Genomic DNA, 22244 nt, shown 5'->3' with positions numbered 1-22244 from the left:
AGCTGTGTGTTGTAAAGTGTAAAAAAAGCCTGTACTGTGAAAAGCAAAGGCACTGCGCACTTCTATCTATCTATCTATCTATCTATCTATCTATCTATCTATCTATATATCTATCTATCATAAAATGATGTAATCCCACACGTGAATCACGTCTGCAATGAGTATGGGAAAGGTTCCTCTCCCACCAGTATGCAGATGCACTATACACTCACCAGACTTAATTGACCCCTATTACAGAGAGTCAAATTGCAAATATGGAAAAAATCCAAGATGCGTTCCAGCTGACCGGGAATGACTTATCTCAAACTCCACCCACCCTGGGGTTTTCCGATGCTAATCCCTGTCGTCTTTGATGTAAGTGCAATACAACCTTCTTTTTTAAATAAATGATTTGAAATACTGCACCATGAGAGTGTTACTTCCTCTCCCTTTCTATATGGCAACACTGGAGCTTTGAATACGCTATTTATATACATATTGAATGGATGACAGCAGCGGTTTGAATTCATTCTTATGACCTCCATGAATGATATCTTGGATTTTCCCATATGCGCAATTTGACTCCCTGTAATAGGGGTCAATTAAGTCTGGTGAGTGTATAGTGTTTCTGCATTCTGGTGGAGAGGAACCTTTCCTATACTTGGGACTTTATTCACGTGTGAGATTATATATGGACTTCACAGTTTTTATGTATTTTCTATCATTTAAATTTAAGGTGTATTTGTCTATTCACTTTTTCTTTATTCACTATGGTGATATGTATTTTATGATGTAAGAGCGCAGTTCCTTTGTTTCTTTTCTCAAGATTCCATCCTTGCATACATCTAAAAACGTAATTTGTGTTGTTCTCCTGGCTTTACCAAGTGGTGTTGGCTCTGAAACTATGAAGGTACCATTTAAATAGGAGGTCAATCAGCCAGAGCTCAAGGAAATCCTAGCATCCTCCACAGAACCCTTGTTGAGACTAGCTGGAATAGTCCTGTTTCAAAAATGATAGTAAATACTGCACTTTACACTTGAATAATTCCCCTACCAACCTAGAAATGAGCCTCCTCAATCTATTTGTACAGCCTGATTTTACTTTGTAGGTTCACTGGTGAATTGTTTACCCTGATGGATTTATTTTACATTCTGTAAAATTTGGCAAAATAACCATATCATACAAAAGAAACCCTATCTCACAATACGTCTGTTACCCCAAAATAGAAGGTACTTTTTTTTTTTTTTTTTTTTTTTTTTTTTTTCTTCCAAAAATTAGTTCCTGGTCTTTAACAAGAAACTTCTTATTTCTTATGTTTTTTAAAGCAGAAATTCAGAAGGGAGATTTCCAAGAGTTGTGAAAAACACAATGCAGACATTTGTGCACTGACCCAACATGAACTGGGATTTTGTGTGAGGATTATTTGTGGTAGTTTTCTTTTATGGAACTCTAAAATGTCGCTTGTCAAAACAAACACGTGATGGTTTCCTCCTTGTTTTGACTCTTAATTTCACAAGCGATGCGTATTGTCTCGCGCAGATATAAATAAACGGATCACCGGCATTGCCAGCTCAAGTGTCAGTCTGCTAAATCTATTTCTTGATATTTGCTCCTCCATAGTTTGAAACTGGCCAAACTAGGCTGAACGTTTTCCTTGGCCTGACTACTCACAGGGTCATTTTCCAAAAATATTGTCTAGTTCAGACTAGGAAACGTATATTGTTGGAATACTTCAGACTCTTGAAGCCGGTTACAATATTTCCCTGGAAAGGCTAGGGATTTCTTAACTTTTAGTGCTCATTTGTGATTATGTACTACACTCCTCTCTGTCAATGGGGTTTGTATTCAGTACTATTTAGGTCTATAGAGAAGTCACACAAACCTTTGCAAAGGTTCTGATTACATACAGCTTGTTTCAAGTTTTTCTTTCAATGCCTTAACTTTTAAATAATATTTTTAGGATTAGAACTAGGTTTAAAAAAAATATCTTTTATGTTAAAAGAAAAAACTGTTTACTTGCAAGTCTTTTTTGTGTATTCTTTAGGGCAGCTTGACACTGATCTGCTGCGCTTTGGCCGCAGGACCGTGTACTTGTGGTTTTCAAGCGGGCTGGCTGTGCTTTCCCATAGACTTCCAAAAGTCCTGCACGCAGAACCAAAATCACGGTCAATGGGAAAGTGCAGCTAACATGGATCGTGGGTACAATGCTTGACAGGCTCCTGTAAAATTAATAAATGCACATTTTCCTGCAAAATGTGCACTATTATTTATTTGTTTTATAAAGGGGAGCCTTCAAGTTAACTAGGTTTATTTACAATTTACATTCTTACTGTAGCCAGCCTCCTGGCGCTTGGACACTAGACATATGCTTCGCTACACAGCAGCCGAACTGCTTGCCCCTTCCCTCCACTGTCCAATCACATAATACTATATGGGGAGTTTATGAAGACTGGAGCTGACAGATTCTGCAGCAGCTGCACATAGCAACAACTTGCATCTAGGCTTTCATTTTCAAAACTTAAGCTATGGCTAGATTCCAATTGGTTACTATGCACAGCTTCTGTCTGCTCCAGTTTCAGTAATGACTCCCCTTTGCATTTTAGTGAATAAGTTCACATAATCGAACGCAACGTGTGATTGGGCAAAAGGAGAGCAGGGCCAGGCAAAGTGGCTTCAAGCAACTCTGCAGCTGTAGGATTGCACAGCCAAAGTTCCAGCATTGCAGTACCAGAAGTAAAGCAATATCTATACTCCCAGTGGTTAGCAAAAATGTAAATTAAAAAGTCCTTGAGGTGGCAAACACCTTGTTGGGACCAGCACACTTTTAAAAGGGTTGTAAATCCTGGAGGCCAGGATAATGGGCATTCAGTCCGCACTGACCGGACCTCTAGGTACTGTGAGACCATTCAGTTTCCAATTCACAGCATAAGTAGCTTGGCTGCCTGCGAGAATAACTTGAATCTCTCCAGTGCTTCTCTTGTGAACATGAGGATAAAATGCTTCTTGGTGCTTGCAGCTAGAGAGGTCAGTAAGAACTTGCTTTAAAGCACTATTACTGCTCGCTAACGATATGTTAATAATTGAATATGTTAATTATTGAATAACATGGCCTGGCCACAGATTCACTTTAAACAGCCTGAGCAGTTGTTGCATAAATGCAATATGGAATGCCCTCAAACACCAAAACACATTTAAATATGTGAGTTTTTTTAGACTGTAAATTGTATGTAATATTGTTTGCTTTTGTATAAACAATATTTCTATACTCAAAGGGGGTTTGTGTAATTCTCGCGCTGTCCTTATGTTGCAACTAATTATCTCCTTTAATGCTGCAGGTACTATTATTGGTAACCTTCACAATTCAGATACAAATAGCAGGGGGGGAGTACCGCGCTTTAAAGGTGCTTAATGTAAAGTTACTAAATAAATATATAAATCGTGTGCAAAATACTGTATAAACGTGCCTAAGTGCTTCTATATATGGTGTGTGGCTTATAACCATATGTGCATCACAACATTATTGATAAATAATAATAAATACTAAAATATTGCTCTTAAATACACAGTAAATAATCTCTAGTAGGTGATAAATTAATAAAATTCTGAATAATAAATTATAGTGCTCTTGAATCCACAATAAATACACAATTGGGTGGTATAAATATTAAAGGGTATAAATATTAAAGTGCCAAAGTGTCCTTAAAATTAATAAACTGTGATCAAACAAATCTTCTCTCCAAATTGCATGCAGGTGCTCTTCCGTGAAGTGACCACTAGGTGTCCTAAGCGCTCACCTCCATTCCCTTTATAATACACCTTATGATATGTGCCTCAGAGATGTGTTCCTTCCTCCTCTATGGCGTTTGGATACAGCTATTGGTAACCGAATTTCCTCCTTGTTTCGGGATCGGTATGCCAGGAGATGTATAAGGGACCTTTAAATCTCCGAAATAAATGGGCCAATATAGTGAAGTATATCCAGTACTTTATTAAAATATAAATAGAATAACACTCACATTGTTTCCGTCTTTTTCAGTAGCATAACAAAGCCGACATGGGTCAATAGGTTGCCGATACGTCACTTCCGGTTGGCTGTCCTACGCGTTCCGACGCAGCTTCTTCCAGGGATTCAAGAGCACTATAATTTATTATTCAGAATTTTATTAATTTATCACCTACTAGAGATTATTTACTGTGTATTTAAGAGCAATATTTTAGTATTTATTATTATTTATCAATAATGTTGTGATGCACATATGGTTATAAGCCACACACCATATATAGAAGCACTTAGGCACTTTTATGCAGTATTTTGCACACGATTTATATATTTATTTAGTAACTTTACATTAAGCACCTTTAAAGCGCGGTACTCTTCCCCCCCCCCCCCCCCCCCCCCGCTATTAATATTTCTATACTATATTTGTTGTTTTTTTACAAGCATTGTTACCATTAAAAATGTTGAATGTAAATTCAGATGTTAGCAACTGAACCATTTGGTAGCTCAGGCATTGAGCTCCGGAACACAATCCTACATCACATATGGCTTGAATGGGCAATGTGCTGTCAATCGGATATCGCCTAGTGTATTCAAATGAAGTCTGTGCTTAGTTTGAAGGGGAACATTGATGAGCATTCTCACTAATTATAAGCCTTATATGCACTCAGTCTTTTTCTTAACAGGCCATATTTATGTGCAGAAATATTCTAACATGATGAATTCTTCCTTAGTGACACAATTATGGCAGCAAAACCAGCAGAGGGAACACAGACCATTGAGAATGAAGAGACCCCTGGAGACTGCTCAGGTAAATGTACATTTTGGTTGTTAAGTCTATAGACTGTCCTAAAGTTTAGTGTTTAAATTGTTCTCTTGGCATATAAAGTTTAAAACCAATCTTGCATTAAGGCAGAAAATGTTCAGGTGATTTCTAAAGAGATGAACCAGTCACTGTAATCTGTCCTATATCTGTTGGGTTAATTATGCTATCAGGAAGGAGAATGATCCTGAGATGCTGTGGCATATGCTTAACTACATTTTTTATGATGGATAAGAAATGTTTATTTTGTGAAAATTCAGCCAAAACTTTTTTATTTTTTTTTTTATTTTCACTTTATTAAATTATGTTGGTGTCTACATGAACCAAAAAAATCCTCTTCCTCATATATCAATGGCCACACAGACAATGCAGGAACATGACCAGTAATAAATGCCCTACCTGGGTTCTAGCACTTCCCACTCTTCTTACAGGGAGTCAAACTTGATATGTTCTGGCTGGAGTTTTACGTTTAAAGTAAAGCTGAAGGCTTCTGTATGACAGTCCTAATATGTACAAAATACAGTTACTATGTGATGCTCAAGATTAACAGTATAAACAAAATGTTCTTTGCCTTCCTGATTGAGCGAAATCCTCCTTCATTTGTGTCTCCTACGTTCCCTCTTCTAGGCACTGTAGCTCACAGTGGGAGGGTTTCCACAATGGAGGCAGTTCTGCCTATTTGGAAAGCCGTAGTCAGGTCTAGGTGTCACCAGCTGCTGACTGACAAGTCACCGGTTTAGGAATCAGCAATGACAATTTTTATAGTCACACTCCTTGCAACATTTTTATCTCCCACTGTACAGCAAGTAGGCACAGCCTACATGAGAGTGGCAACTCTGCTGTACAGCATTGTTGCCCCATAAAGGAAGCTGCATTGGGTGGACTTCACTGCCAGGTTTTTTTTTTTTTTTTTTTTTTTTTAATCAAAGAAAGATTTTTTGAGAAAAACGCACAGTGATACAAATTACAAAAATCACATGCGAACAGGGCAATACACAATATATACCGAAATACAGCACACCAGCAAATATGGAGTACAGATAATAACATCATCAGGTCAGAGAACATCCCAGAAAATAGTACAGATAAATAAAAAAAAAAAACGCACATCCAGTCCCTGGAGGCTGGCGACCCATCCCCCGGACAGGACCCGCAGCTTAGAGCAGAAGTCGGTCCAGTCACTGCCAGGTTTAACACAATTGTCAACATTTGAAAATTTATTAAGGTGAGCAGCTTGAAGGGAACAAGAAGAAAACTGGAGAGCTGCCTGCCAGCTGCTAGTGGGTATTCTCAAAAAGCAGGAGTGGTTACAAAAATGGATGTCACTTTACATTGTATAACTTGAAGGGTGTGCAGCCAGGACTTGAATGGGGGTGCAGGCAGGCTTTATGTACTGGGCCACATTGGGTCATTGGGGGGGCACCGGTCTGTCAGGTAGGCTGTAGGGGGCACATGATTTCTAATGGCAATGCTGCAGATTGCACATGGACTTCTGCATATGACATTAAAACTTCAGAGCTGAGGCCTCTGTACAGCCGCTATCCCTCTAATGCCCAGGTAGTTACCACCCTTTGCCCAATCATTGGCTATCCAATCTGGCAAATGTATACAGCAGCCACAACTGTATCCTAGCCTCCAACAGCACCAAATTTCACAGCAACCCTCTGTATACTAATTGTGCATAGCAACCCTTTCCTCTACATAACTTCATAAAACTCCTGTCACTGAAATGTCTGCTTCACTGCTTCAGCAACTGCATTTACACAGGAATACAGAGGGGCCACAATGCTCCTTTGGATAGCTGGTAATCGGACAAGGCTCAGGAAGACTGTTCAGTGTCCAGAGGGTGGCAGAGCTGGGGGTCAGGGCAGTCATGGTGGAGAGCAATAAGCTGGGAACAACTTAGTGGGGAGCTCCACCCAAAAAATAAAGTTCTGCTTTAAGGCCTCCTCCTCCTCCCTACCTCTTCACCAAATAGTAGGTTTTTATTTGGGGGGTGGCGGGTACCTGGTTTTGATAGGTACACGCTCCCACTTCCCAGAAGACTGCAGGACCATTCACTGTGCACAGTGCAACGGTTACCCGGCTGTAAAGCCGCAAGCTGTCAGTCAGGTGCTCACTGTTGAGATGCCAGCGTAGAGTACCAAAGAGCGAGGTAAGGAGCAGCTCGGGTGAGCCCATCACTGGATCCTGGGACAGGTGAGTGTGTGTTTGTTAAAGGCAGCAGCTACACTATTTGTAGCTGCTGACTTTTTTAATAAACACAAACTTGATTGGAGCTTCTCCTTTAAATACAGTAACAAATCAGAGCCAAGTTCCAGCTAATAACTTATAAGCAGTTACAGCAAACGGTTTTGTTCCTTTTGAGATAAAGGTTTACATAAATGAAAGCTGATAATTGCAAAAACCCTTTCCAGAAATGGTTTGTCGTAACCCTCCAACTGATACATCTATAAGAGTTTGTTTGGTTGGGAATTATTATATGCCAAAGGTATGAGACGTATAATATAGCGCTGTTCACCGAATACCCTGTTGCATTGTGTGATGTGATTGATGGAAAACTGTTTGTGTTGAACTGTTTGTGTATGTCAACTGTATTCAGTGGACAAAGTTGCTAATTAAGTGAATTGTCCAGTCTGATATACCGAGAACACAGTAGGAGTGGAATCCTACATTGTAAGGGGACCGGAAACGAAGTGTAAACCTTCACGTTAACCTTTTGGGTGACCAAAGAATTACAAGATAAAAAGGAGAAGCAGACGGTTTTGGAGAGGTGGAGGTGGTGGCTGGTAACAGAGGTTCTTGTTGGAGGGGTTGATTGGTGGTTGTATGGTCTAGCCTTCTAAGCAGCAGGGACCCTAAGGTGGGGCCTGTTGTGAAGCAGATTCTACTTATGAACTGGGCCTGGACCACAAGTGTGCTAGGTTTTGCAAAGTATATAGCAACTGCCCTCCATGCCTTTGGACTTAACAGTAAAGTGTAGCACGTATAAAGAGCTGGTGGGAGCAAGTCTGTGTTCAACACTATTTCCCTCAAATTGACTTTGTATTCGGTGCCGGAACAGGTGCCATTTGCAGGTGAAAAGACGTTCTCCTTTAGGTGTGGGGCCTGGTGTAGTATGGCCTTCAGCCACAAGGGGCGCTAACTCGCTTTTTTAAAGCAGTACCATCATGCTAACATTTATAACATAATTAAAATTGACAGCATGCAGCTCCCCTGGTACGTGTCACAGGCTCTTGCCTTTTGATCCAACCTGACTTACTTTCTATAGTACTTTTGGAAAATACAGTTGTATTTTCACAGTAGAAGCACTGTTGTATTTTCACAGTAGAAGCACTGAAGTCATTGGGCAATCTTGTGACTTGGCAGCTTTCTAGCCTACGTATCTCACAGCAAGATCAGAGCAGCTGCTCTGGGAGAGGGTACCAGCATGAGTACAGCTGCTGTCTTTATTGACTTCAACTTTTCTGCTGGGAACATTGAATGAATTACTTTATAGTGCAGGCAGCTACAGAGGTCAGTGGTCAGTGTGGGCTTGTTTTAACACATAAGGGCTCATACTTCAGAGAGAAATGTTCCTTGTGCTGTTGGCAGCTGTCTTAGTGAAATCTGAAGTCTTCTGACCCCACTCCCCATACCCCCACAGCAGTAATCATACAGTGCTGTGGGGGTTAATACAGCCACTGGACCTATCATAGGCCCAAAATATCCAATACCCACAATTGCTGACTATACCCGTCCTCTCCACCCCCCCCCCCCCCCCCACCTCCCGGCTTCCATCAATGAAATCACTCTATGAATGGAGGAGGCAGACCATTCATTCATCCACCTGTCCTCCATGCATAAAGTACTTTTCATTGCTGGTACACCTTCCATGAATGTAGGAGAGGGGCAGAAAGGATGGGCATAGTCTTCACTATTGGCAAGTGCCTATGACCGGTCCAATGGCTGTATTAACCCCTACAGCAGGAGAACATGGTTATTACTGCAGGTCTCGGGGGGGGGGGGGGGGGAAATCAGAGGACTTTGGATTTTAAATATGAGAATTCTTTAACTGAATTGAGTAAGTCTTGTCACCCTAGGAAAGGAAGTGTCTGTGGATACACCCTGCTGGTTGGATCATCAGGAAAAAGACTAAATATTTAAAGTCTAAATAAAGGCAAAACTTTTTTTTTTGTTGGTTTTGTATAGAGTGGAGAGAGATTAGATTACCTGTCAGGTTTTTTTGCTGTCTGTGTCCCCATTAGGGAGATGCACCCTCTCTATTTGTCCTATTTTACCATTCTCATTGAAAGTGAAAGTAAGAGAACCCCAAGTTTTGGGTTGTCCCCAGAAAAGTAATCTTCCAATGGGGACACTAGTTCTGGTGACATGGGGTCCCCAAAGAATTCCCATAGTTTTCAGGTATTTCCTCTCTCACTTCCTGTTTGGTTATGCAACCGGAAGTGAAGGTAAATCTCGGCAATGGGACATAGATTTTTTTTTTTTTTTTCACCATTTAACGGGTTATAACTCTCTCTTGCGCTATCCAAAGTGAAAAAAAAAAAGTTTTGTCCAGTTCTACTTTAACATGAGACTTAATTCACAAAGCTAACACACCAGAATAAGTATCTTCCTCCCTTTCTTTCTTTTCTTTCTTTTTTTTTTTTTTTTTTTTTTGTGACTAATATTTACATTTTATTAGACTGTCGGATGGCTAGAAAAAAAATTCCTTAAGTTCGTTTTAAAGCTTTGTGAATTCGGCATTTTTCTTGAACATGTAAAACAATTTATTTGGTCTAAGTGTTAAGGTTTAGATGTATTTTTAAAGCTATTTTTAACATGTGCTGTGATGGATACATAAGAGTAATAGAAGAGAAGACCGATGACATGCTCTCCTTTCCAGTGGATGTTCCTCTTGCATTCAAATTGTTTGAAAGCTAGAATTATTTACAGGATTAGCCGTCTAGGGACTGCATGACTGATTGTATAAACTAATTATACATGCAGTGGCAATTTATAGACGCAGACCTTTTAATAAGCAGTTGGTTTAAAGACAAGGGTGCAGTTGTTATATATGATGAGTATTTTCAGACACCACTAGGCTTCACCGTGATAAAGATTCTAATGTGTAATTGTAAAGCTGGTAGAGACATACCCAAAAAGACTTGCAGCTGTAATTGCAGCAAAAAGTGGTTCTGGAAAGTATTGGCTCAGGGGGGCTGAATACAAAGGCACGCAACGTTTTTCAGATATTTGTTAAGTTATAAAACCATTTATCATTTTCCTTCCACTTCACATTTATGTGCCACTTTGTTATGTGCCACTTTGTATTGGTCTATCACATAAAATCCCAATAAAATACATTTATGTTTTTGGTTGTTAAAAGACAAAATGTGCAAAATTTAAAGGGGTATGAATACTTTTTCAAGGCACTGTAAGCCCTGATAAGAAAGAATAAAGTGTGACCTGCTGCTATAGGTCCTTTATCATATATCTACAAGTGTATTTTCATTCAGAATTCTATTAAACCTCAAGATTAATATTATCCAACAGCAACAGTAGACCATTTTCTGGCCTGTACAGCTTTCAAGTTATGAATGCTGCCTCTCTGTTGGCCATCTCTTTCCATATCCTGGGAGACTGTGGACCATGGACAGGCCTGGTGCATTTCATTGGTGGTAGACTGAAAGGACCCATAGAGGCAGCCACCTCCCAATGATTGGGGAGGACCAAGATGGTGGCACGGGACCTAGACTGTGGCCGGAGATTAGCGGATTGCAGAGGACAACAAGGGGGGGGGGGGGTGCTTAAGTTTTTTTTTTTTTTTTTTTTTGGTATATTTTTGGGATTTTTGTTTTTAACAGAACATCGTTTTTAGATTTCAAAGACTAGAGCTTTCCAGCTAGTTCGCTATGGGTGTGTTGTGTTTTTTTTTTTTGTAGATAGATAATAGTGTATAGTTTTCATATTAAGTGAATAGGAACTAAAGCCAGGAACAGAATTTAAAAAGCAACAGTCTTGCCTACTTCTCGAACTAGGGCAGAAGTGGTTTCATTGGTCAAGAGGGAAGAACGCTGGGTCTGGGAATGGTGGAGTGATTCTAAAACATGCCTTTTTGACTCGCTTTGTAAGAGAAAAGGGTCATTAATTCCTGGCCCAAGTATATTTGTGGTTCCACCTGATCTGAAGCAAGCTGAAGAGGTCCTTGTGTGGGTGCGGGTGCATTGGTGGAGGGACATTTATGTAGGATGCCTATTTTGACTGTGAACCCCCCTATTTGAAGGATTTAAAAGGAAATTTTGAAAGTAATGTATTTATGATAAAAGGGAGTACAATACCAACAAGGTTTAGGACTATTGCTGTGAGAGGTACTACACTTTGTAGATATCTTTCTCTTTTTTTTTTTTTTTGCTTACATGCTCCAAGCCAAAGGATTGAGGAGAGTTAGGCTGACCATACATTCCCCCATTAACACAGTCAGTGTCGATGGGGAAATCCCTAAAATTGCGCTATTCTACTAGCAGAAGGTTTCCCCACTATCATGTTATGAGCTCTGCTGACACCTTATAGCCACCTGCAGTGATAAAAAAAAAGTCAGGCTGGTTGTACTGAAGTTGATCGATAGAACACCTTCAGTGTAATTAGCCTGCTATACATGGATTGAAACTCCGCCGGTCCCTGCTGAACAGACTAAATTTCGATTTGTCTATGGCCAGCTTAAGTGGAGTGGAAATCTGACATAAGATCCATTCGAGTGGGAAGGAGGTGTACATTAGACCTGACACCCCCATCTCTTTGGAGAAAAGTGTTTTGACCTTCTTGTAATTAGGGGGTCCTAATATTTGGTGAGCCTCCAGGTTTTGTGGAAAATTTGAGGACTTTAGTTTCAATGTATATATTTGTTCCAGTTTTTAATTACGGGGATTTAAAATTCATCACCTTTTTTTATATTAAAAATTTTGTAGGAGCTAGTGCTTAAAATAATTTATGGTATTTGGGAGCACTGGAAAGTGATTTTTTTTGGCAGCTGGCTAAACCAGTTATTCATTTATTAGATATTGTTAATTTTGGGGTAATCAGAGGGGTTTTGTATTTTCTGTAACCTACTGTATCTGTTATCAGTAGGAATATGCAAATCTTCCCAGCTTTGAATCGCCAAAGGTTCAGCAAATCCTGTTTCAACCTAATCTAGGAAGCAAATCTAACTAGGGATCGACCGATTATCGACAATGCCGATCTATCGGGGGGGCGATATGCACTTTCCCTGATATATCAGAATCGGCCCCTGAGGTTACCGATATTCCAGGAAAGTGCTGTACCGGAGTGATGCCTTCAGCTAGAGGCATCACCCCGGTACCGGCGTCCATAGCTGGCGGTCGGCTGTCTTGTAATGACAACCGATGCGGCTGAGAAGCCACTCGGCTGTCATTACAAGGAGGGGGAGGGGACATGTGCCCCCCCCCCCTCCCGCCGCCTTCCGCAGGTCTCCCATCCCACCGGGAGACCCGGGCATCCTACCTCCACGGCCACCGAAGAGAAGACCTGATCAAAGCCGCATTCGGCTCTGATCGGGTCTCCATGTAAAAACCCGGAAGTGATGTCATGACATCACTTCCGGGTATTCGGAGCCAGATTTAAAAAAAATTACATCATTCAAAACAGCCAAACTTGGCTGTTTTGAATGCTTTTAAGTGCAGAGGAGGGGTTTGGGGTCTTTTAGACCCCCAAATCCCTCCACAACTGTACCTGTGAAAAAAAATAAATGCCGATATCCGATGACCAAAATATCGGTATCGGCACTAAAATAAAAATATAGTTCGATCACTAAATCTAACTAAAGTCTATGGTGTGGCAAATCCTGTTAAATTCTGGCCATTAACGTGATTGAAAACATAATTTTTTATTTTTTAATATTGAAAACCGGTTTCTACTTACCTGTTCTACGAAATGGAATTCTTCCTCTTCTCCTGTTGGCTCTCCTGATGACTTCTCTTCTTAATGTGCCACCATAGGCAGCCACTTCCTATTGGGGCATACCTGCAGGCTCGATCCCAAGCTGTGTTGCCTGTGTCCTTTAGGCTCACCCCCGCCCCCCACTCCCTTTTTATAGGATTTGGCTGACAACAGCAAGAGCCAATGGCTCCCATTCCCTCAGGAAATCCTGTGAGTCTGGGAAGTGAGAGGAAAGAGCCACTGCAGACGGGCACAGAGCTGGATCAAGTGAGGGGGTGTGGGACTGATACCATTACCTAAAATATTTTTTACCCTAATTGCAAAAAATGTTTAGGCTTTAGAACTACTTTAGGGATAATAGGAAAATACTGTCTAAAAGGAATGTGAAGCTGGGTACTCCCGTGCTCGTATACCTATGCAAAAAAATTATTAAAAATACTGTACAGTTGGAAGGTCTTTTCATGTGGCTTCAAGGGCAACATTAAACATTTTACAAATCCTTTTGAATAACATGCTAGAGGGATGCATTAAAAATATTTGTGGCCAGCAACAGGTTTACAAGCAACAAAAAGCACAGGTTGGGGCTTTACTGCAAGAATTAAAAGGATAGAGAAATGTAAAATTTGGCCTGGCCATCTGCATTAATTAGGCAAGACCAGGATAGCTGTTGTATGGCTAACTTTCTTTTATTTTATCCTATTTATATGGAAAAAGGGGGGGATGCAGTGAATGTGAGCGATATCATTTTGCGGTGATTTACAGAAAATGTTTCACATTTTGTCTTGTTTCAAAAACGTAAATGTATTTTATTGGGATTTTATGTGACAGATCAACACAAATTGGCACATATGTGAAGTGAAAGGAAAATAATGGTTTTCACATGTTTTTACAAATCAATATTTGAAAAGTGTGGCATGCATTTGTATTCAGCCCCCTTTACCCTGATACCCCTAACTAAAATCTAGTGGAACCAATTGCCTTCAGAAGTCACCTAATTATTAAATGGTGTCCACTTGTGTGTAAATTAATCTCCGTATAAACACAGCTGTTCTGTGAAGCACTCAAGAGGTTTGTTAGAGAACCTTAGTAAACAAACAGCATCACAAAGGCCAAGGAACACACCAGACGGGTCAGGGATAAAGTTGTGGTGCAGTTAATTGCAGGGTTTGGTTATAAAAAACTAAACAAAAAAAAAAACAGTCCAATCTCGCATGCGCACTCAAAAGACTTGCACCCGGTGCATAAAAAGTGCACACACGCAAACGTGAAGAACACAAACTGCACAGGGTGTGTGAAATGGTCTGGCCTCCGAAGAGGTTGGACCTTAACCTTGATCCCCCGGGGCGCAAGACTCCTGACAGGGACTGAGGTACTTCCAATGGTCTGCCTGGCCGAAACCAGGCAAACCAACCCCATTCTCTAGGGGGACTGCCGAAACAGCCCTCCCCAAGTACTAGGTGGGGCCAGAAGGCCATATCCGCCCCCTCCCAAGACATTCCAGGCAGGCACAAAGACCCACACCGTACTTGTCGTGCAGGAAGAAAAAAGGTGAAAGTGAAGTGACGCACAACAAAGAAAATCACACACAAACAAAAAGGTGGGGGAAGGAAAGTGGAGAAGTGCAAAGGTGCAAATGTGAAATACAAAGGCAGGCCTTTCGGCCGGAATAAAAAATTCCTCTGGTCTAAGCCAAAAGGCCTGGCCCAAGAGGCAGGTGCGAAAAAGGTGTGTATGGTGCAGTGACCAAGGTGCCGAAAAACTCAAGGCGAGTTGCCCCTCACCAGTGAGAATTAAGGCACCCCTGGGCTGCCACGCCAGGGGCACGTACACCACGGGCTTTTTCACTGGTCAATCCATCACCCGCAAGTGAAAAGCGTATGGCACAACTGCAAACCTACCAAGACATGGCCTTCCACCTACACTTACAGACCTGGCAGTACAGGTACGTCAGTTCGTTTAGGAGGGCCGTCCTGTGGCAGTATATCTGCGTGGGGCGGTCCTCAATTGGTTCATGCAAGTTATGGAGCTGGCCACAACCACCTCTGGAGGGAGTCTATTCCAAATTTTCAAGGCTCTTACCCTTCCGTATTTGGAGATGAAATCTCTTTTCCTCTAGACGTAAAGAGTGCCTCCTTTGCAATGTTTACCATGGATGACGAACTGAAAAAAGCAGATTAAGATTTAGTAGAATACAGATTTGGATATTGTGGAGTGTTAGGTCGGTGAATTGGACCAGTATTATTACTTGACGGGAAGGACTGTGTATTATTTAATGGCTTAGAACTATGTATTTATTAGTTTATACCTTTTTCTCTATGTATTATTAGTTGATGATCTTCTCAGCTCTCTTGTAAACACTTACTAAATCTGCTACCTTTTTTGGTGCTGTTAGACCGATGCCAGGCCTTGGTTTCTTGGCCACACATAAGCACTCGCACAATACACTTTTAGAAGAAGCTCCAACAGAACCGGTGTAGACAGCCTGTGTCATCTCTGAACTATACAACTGCTTTTTGTTTATACCAAACCCTGTACTTAGAAGCAGGCCGTTTACAAGATTGCCTCAAAGACCACATCTGGCTTTCAAATTTGTGTGTTTTTCCCAAGCAAAGTGCTATTTTTCATTTTCTTATGTATTGTTGCCAAATGAAACTGTCCCAAACAAAAAACAGGACTGGTCTGCCAAACAGATTGCAGTAGATCAAGTAAAGGGGGGTCAAAATGACTTTTCATCACCTGTAAATGCTGAATCAGGGATTCTCTTTAAAGTCAACTGTAGTTTGGAAAACTAGGGAAACTGGTTATGTTAAAATACATGTAACTGAATGACATCTAGTTCGCTAAAGCTCGGGAGGGGGGGGGGGATTTACTTCAACTGGAGCAGACAGAATCTGGAGCAGCTGTGCATAGAAACCAATTGGCTTCTAGATTCAGCTTTTTCGGTTAGGCTTAGAAAATGAACTCTAGAAGCTGATTGGTTGCCAAGAAAAGCTGCTCCAGATTCTGTTTTTTTTAAATGCGCACTCATGTGCAAAACTCCCCAAAGATGGCTGAATTGCATGTCCCAGGACAGATTTCCTGATGGTGATGACAGTGGAGCATGCCTGCGTAATGTGAGTGGAAATAGCCAGAGACCCATGTGACACAGGGACAATTTGGGGGGAATTTTGGGAGACCGTGTTCACACAAAAGTGCCTGAACAAAGCAGGATTGAGATAAACTATTTCACACTGACAGTATTACTTGCAATGGTCAGCTTTTATTTATTTAAATAGTTTTCCCTCAAAGGACAAAATGATTCTGTAACTGCTTAAACGGAGTTTGCTTTTATTTTTAGTCCCTTGTATAAAATCCATCTAAATCTACCAGTTAACCTAAAATGACCCTCTCCACAGGGTGACAGCGCTTCTGTGCAAGGGTGGCTGTATTTTTCCTCCTTGGATAAAGTGGAGGAGTGAGTGTAGCCACCAGTGTGGTTTTTTTTTTGCCAGGAGTTTTGCGCTTTTTTTTCTCCTGCCTGTAGAAGCAGCCTAATTTTATCCTATGTGTCTGTGGACATAAGGATGATTAGAGGTATTTTATTAATAAAAGTTCTAGAGGCAGGGAAAAAACTCATTGAGTGTTTTTTGAGAGGAGGTTTTTGGGCAGAAAGAACGCTAAATGCTCATACCCGTGTAAAGTGTACATTGATTATATTGAAAAATTAGCAGAGGGGAATGCTTGAGGGGGAAAAAAACAATTCTAAAAGCAAATGACCATAAACTCACCTAAACGCTTGTGCCATATGAACATTTTCTTTATACCACTTTTTCTGCCAGAGGTTCTGCCGTTTTCACTGCTCCTAGTGTGCATGGTTCCTTGCACTTCACTCGACATTGGGGGAATTGAGCAATCGACTGTTTGCTCACACGAGTGAATGGCAACAAAAGCATGACACTCAAGCAGCTCATAAGTGTTCTTTTTTATGTAGCAGTATTAGTTTTACAGGACATCAGAGATGAGCATAAAAGTTTGCATGCACGGTATGGCCATTTGTGTTATGCCTCTAACGTGCATTTGGGAAACCTTATTTTATAGGCCCTGGGGCTCTTGCAAATTAAAGGAGAAGTTCACCTTCACAAAAAAAAATGATCAAGGCATATTTTTTGCAGGTAAAAGATTTGCCTTATTTTTTTGTATAGATGTAATGTCAGGCCCGTGGATGTAGTGCCAGGCTCCTGTAGACCGTCTGTGTAGCGGTCTGTCCGTACCTCTAATAGCTGGCAGACAGTTACTGAATAATGGGCAGCTCAATTAACTACCTAGAGAGCTTATCAGTTCATTTAGAACTACAAACTGTCATCAGCAAAGGCTGACAGTAGTTGTTTGTTGATTCACAGGGATCTGAGAATGAATCATGTGGATGTGTGGGTGGAGCCCTACACTTCGCTCTCTTTTTGAATTGACAGCAGGTATAGGGGTAAGATCCCCAGCCCACTGTTACAGGGTTGGGGGGGGGGGGGGGGCAGGCAGATGCTGAGCATGTTAGACCCTAAGTATGGGTATAACCCATAACCTGTTCAGAAAAGTGAGCTTATTTTTTGAAGTGAAGGAATACTAAGAGAATAATGGACTTTAATGGCACGTACCATAAAAGAAAAAAAAAAATTAATAATTTACATTCAAATAGTTTCTTCCACATAGTACAGGAAAGGCAATGAACTTTACATCTAAAATCACACTGGACTATGGCTCCCCTAAAAGCTATGGTACCATCTATAATGTTTCGTACAGAATTTCAATGCCTACGCATACATAAATCCTCAAGATTGGGGATATCACTTGTCCATGTATTCTGCTCAACCCCTGTTTCACGACCATGAAGTCGCTTCTTCAGGCACTTTAATAACATCTATTCAAATAAAGTGTGTGTTTAGATAGATGTAGCACCCTCCTAGTTAGGTAGGTGCTAGGTAAATGCATCTATGCTCCTTCTGCTTATCAGGGGAGCCTGATCTATTAGGTTGCCTGTCACATGTTTCCAGGTGTGAGTCTAAGGGAGTGTCCCCACTGTCCCCAATGAGGGAGCTTGTTGGAAAGTGGAGGAAAACCAGCCAGTGACACATTAGCTTACATGGGAGTCCCAGTGGGAGGGCATTCTTGCAATGCATCCTGGAATTGCTCATAAGAGCGGAGGGGACATGTGTCTTTGGCGGGAAGCAGAGTCCCAAGAGGTGGACCTCTGTCTCTCTTCTTGCAGTGTGAGAGGAAGGTGGTCTTAGGCAGTTGGTCTAGTAAACCAGGTGTGGAGCTGAGCTGCAGAGGATCCAGAGTGCTGACAGTGGAGTTGCTGGCAGAGTCTCTCAGGAAAAACACTGTCCGTGAGTACTTGGGACTTGCCAAATGGTCTGGCCCAGGAAGGGAGACCACTCCAGTGAAGTCAGGGGATCAAGGAGCTGGCTCACTCGGCCATTGTTACCGGTGACACCTCCAACGCTTTTGAGTTGTAAACTCTTGTGTGATAACTGAGACAATGACCATTCCGGCATCTCTGGTTTGTTTTGTTTTATTGTATTTATTTATTGTGTTTATTGTATCTGGCTCAACTAGGTACACTTTGGGACACTTGAAGAAAAATGCCTGTTGGCGCTGTCTTGACGCCAGCTGATTGCTGACCAGCACTTCCTGATGCCTATAGATACTGTAGTACTAAAACTGTGCTGGAACCTCGACTTTAACTCCCGAAGATCCTGGACTGGAGAACACTTGACTCCTGACACTGCTTTAGCTAAAAGTCACTGAACGGCTCCCTCCAGCCCTGCACTGGCTGAGGTAGCTCTGTGTAGATACTTGAGCTGCTGCAACTCTTAAGCTTGTACACTTCCCACTGTACACTGACTCTTCAGGGCCCAAACTACAGGCGCCCCCTTTAACACTTAGGATCCTCTACCTAAGTACCTTCTCTAATACTTCAGGGTCCTCTGACCAGGCACCCCCTTTAACTGCTAGCTGACTCCTGGATCCCTAGAACCTTCTCCGGAGTGGTCCCCTCTGACTAGGCAGACCCCCAGGGGCAGTCCACAGTACTCAAGACCTTTTGTAGGCTTTCCTGAAACTGGACCCCTCTCTCTGCTGGTTCTCGGCACACTGGATCCCTTCTGCAGCTCAGCTTCACACTTTGGATTCCCAGGCCTCCACCCGCTTCCTCTGACAGGAGGAGAGACAGCCGTACTCTCCCTCCTGGGACTCTGCTTCCCGCCAAAGACTCTGCATCATGCATTCCCTTCAAACTTATACCCACTCCCAGAATCCTCTGCACCAGAATCTGCCTTCTGGGGTAGTTACAAACTTGACTGAGCCACTGATTGGGTTTCCTCCACTGCCCTATGAGAATCCTCTCACAGAGCCAGTGGGGAGACTCCCCTCTCAGTAACCTCACATGGGAGACATGACAGTCCAGCTGAAATCATGGCACTGCTTTTAGGCAGCCAAGGCCCGCTATACTTTGCCTAGCACCTACCTGTAGGGATATATATATATATATATATATATATATATATATTTACATTACAAAAAAGCAGAACAAGGTAGTTACATATGCTTGACCACACACATACCAGACACTCACTTGAATAAGTGCACCATATCTCTTTACATTTATTATTCTTTGAAGTGGACATTTTGGAGAAGCGTACCTTTCATTTATTATTGCTTTTTCTATGCCCTGCAATGAGTTCCACTTTTATAAACCCCTCCCATTCTGCTGTTTTTTAATTGTCTGTCTATATGAATAATTTATTCTCTCTACTGGAAATGCAGAAAGTAGAGAATTTAGTATAGGGTTCTGTTTTATATTTGAATCCAGCTGTGTGTCATTTTCTTAAATTGAATGGCCATTACCTAAGCGTAGACTAAAGTAATGTAGAGCTACTGGTTAAGGCAATCGGTTAATGTTGGATCCTTTAATTTCTCTAAAGTGGGTTTACAAATGTGAGAAATAATCTGACTAGTTTCCCTAAACTAAACATTATTCTAGAATCATGTTGATGGCAAACATCTGTCTTGGGGGTCTCCAATATTTTCAGTATGAGGGCCACACTGTATATTTTTCAAATAATCGTGTGCCAAAAATAAATAAATCGGTTTTAGGCCTCATGAACACAGGGTGTTTTTTTTTACTCTCCTATAAGCCAGCAGCATTTTAGCAGAAAAAAAATACCTGAAGCTTGTAAAGTGTCTAAAGGTTTTACAAGCCCTTAGGAGCTTTTACAGACATCAAGCTCCTGGGCCTTAATTCATTTCATTGGCCAGAATAAATAATTTATACTGGCCATTGAAATGAATTAATGCTCAAGCACTAGCTTTTAGGCGCATTTAGCAGCTTTTTGTAGCGTCGTGTTTTTTCTGCCCAAACGCTGCTGCTCCTTGAAGCACTCGCAGTGGGGTTTTTCCTGCCTCTACAGGCCCCTGCCACTAAACGCGGTTAAAAACCTATGTGTGCGCGGACACAGGCTAACATGCAGGAGAGTTTAGAGGCAGGAAAAAAGTCAGATGCCTATAGAAACATCCAGTGTGCATGAGGCCTTATAGATGATTGTTTAAAATTTTTTAATTAAAAAAATAACTTTACATAACTTTACATCAGAAGTCCCCTCCCCCCCCCCCTCCCATCACAAGCTCCTCATTACATCAAAGTTCCCTGTTCACATCAGGGCTTTTTTATAGCTGGAACTTGGTGGAACTCAGTTCCACCACCTCTGGCTCAGGCCCTCTGCTCCCTGCTCACCGCTATCACTTGTAAACACAAGTCCAGCTTCAATGTTTAACAGATCTGGGGGAGCTGTAAAGTGCAGGATGCTGACAGGAGAGATGCAGGTGCCCAGGGTGCAGTGTAGATGCCTACACCCTCACTGGATGATCTCTGAGAGAGGCAGAGCCAAATACAATGTTCAGGGAGGTTCTAGAGCCGACTGGGAGCTTCAGGTTAATACAGCAACAAAGGTAAGACATGAGGAAGATGGTGGTGCTTTGAAAGAGGTGGGGAGAAGATGGGGCAGTGGAGTGGGGGTTGCATGAAGAGCAGACCTGAAGAGGGGGGAAAATGAGATGTGGATGGAAATGCAGAGGTAAGCAGCTGTGGAAGAGACTCAACTTCTGTATTGTGTACCGCACCCCTAAACTCTGTATGGAGTGCACCCCTGAACCCTGCACTATGTATGTAACGCACTCCTGAACTCTGCATTCTGTGTGCACCCACCTCCAAACTCTGAACTCTGTATGGAATACACTCTTTGTAATCAATGCCCCTTTAAGACCTTCCCACTTTGTTGAATTTGACCACACCCACTATTTGATGCAGTTTGGAGTGTGTGGGGGGGGGGGGGGTTGGGGGTTCGTAGTTGAGTTCCTGTACTTATTTTCTGAGAAAAAGCCCCCCCCATAACATAGTCATCCTTTCACATAAGAATTCCCCCCCATCACATCAGAGTTCCCCTTTTACATCCGAAGTTCCTCATCACATTAGAGTTGCTGTGTGCTGGGTAAATTCTTGTAGCGGGCTGTGTGTGACCCGCGGGTCATAATTTGGAAACCCTGATCTAACAGTACAAATCTAAATTCTTAATGGGGGATATGAAATGGCTAAATTCCTACTTTTGATCTTGCTTAAAAAATCCAATGTGGCTAAAATATCTAACCATTCTAGTGAGCAATATGGATCTGTAGAAGGCAGCTGTGTTTTGTTAACCTTAAGGGATCTGTTCATTTAGTTGTGTGTTTCTGACATCCTCCAGATTTTAATCCCATATTGAACTTTTGCTCACTTTATTCGTTTTTGGACATGTTTACAAATGGTTATAGCCATTCTGTTTGCCTGAGAATGGAAGGATTGATTGCACAACTACTTTTTACTAAAACAGAAAAAGTCCTGTAAAGGGATTTGTGTATTTTCTTTCACATTGTTTCGGTTCCAGATTTTTGGGAAGGAAACATTCCAGTGCAGCAAGCTGTGCTTTTTTTTTTTTTTTTTTTTTTTTTTTTTTCTCACATTCTGTTCTGTGTCTTACAAATATTTCTGTTCCCTGTTAGAGCCAGACAATTGTTATACTGTTACTGTGGTCCACATCTATTCCTTGCAAGCTCTTTCACCTATTAATCACACATGTCTGGGCCTCCAGCATTTGGCTAACGTGCGTGTGCATTCAAATGTAATGTCTAAACCTGCAAGTAATGGATTTTTTTTTTTTTTTTAAATAAAAGCACACATTTGTAAAATGACTTGATTGCTGCAAAGGACCTTAAAGCAGTATTATAATCTACACCAAAAATGTAATAAATTGGAGATTGGCAATCCCTGGATGTGGTCGCTGCATTTGTGTTTTTGGCTTTTTTTCTTTTCTCCTTTTTTTTTTTTTTTTTTTTTTTTTTTTTTTTTTTTTTTTTTTTTACCTGGTGATCTGGCCAGTAACAATCCTCCTGTATTGGCGTGCCCCCACTCTGTAAGAAGGTGCACAGGGGCACATTTAAACAAT

At 41.5% G+C, this 22244-nt stretch overlaps 1 protein-coding gene across 3 annotated transcripts in view; it reads left to right on the top strand.

Annotated features, from left to right (window-relative positions):
- KIAA1210 overlaps positions 1-22244 on the top strand; it is a 178295-nt gene that overhangs the window by 72376 nt on the left and 83675 nt on the right. For all 3 annotated transcript variants that reach the window (XM_082263498.1, XM_082263499.1, XM_082263497.1), the window contains exon 2: positions 4712-4788. In XM_082263498.1, coding sequence (XP_082119624.1) covers positions 4722-4788 — 67 coding nt within the window. In that variant the 5' untranslated portion in view covers positions 4712-4721. The remainder of the gene's footprint in view (positions 1-4711; positions 4789-22244) is intronic.

Source organism: Pelophylax lessonae (genome assembly GCF_965119305.1).
Source record: "Pelophylax lessonae genome assembly, chromosome: 7".
NCBI lineage: Eukaryota > Metazoa > Chordata > Amphibia > Anura > Ranidae > Pelophylax > Pelophylax lessonae.
Note: the sequence above shows the minus strand (reverse complement) of the source record. Positions and strands in the feature narration are given on the sequence as shown.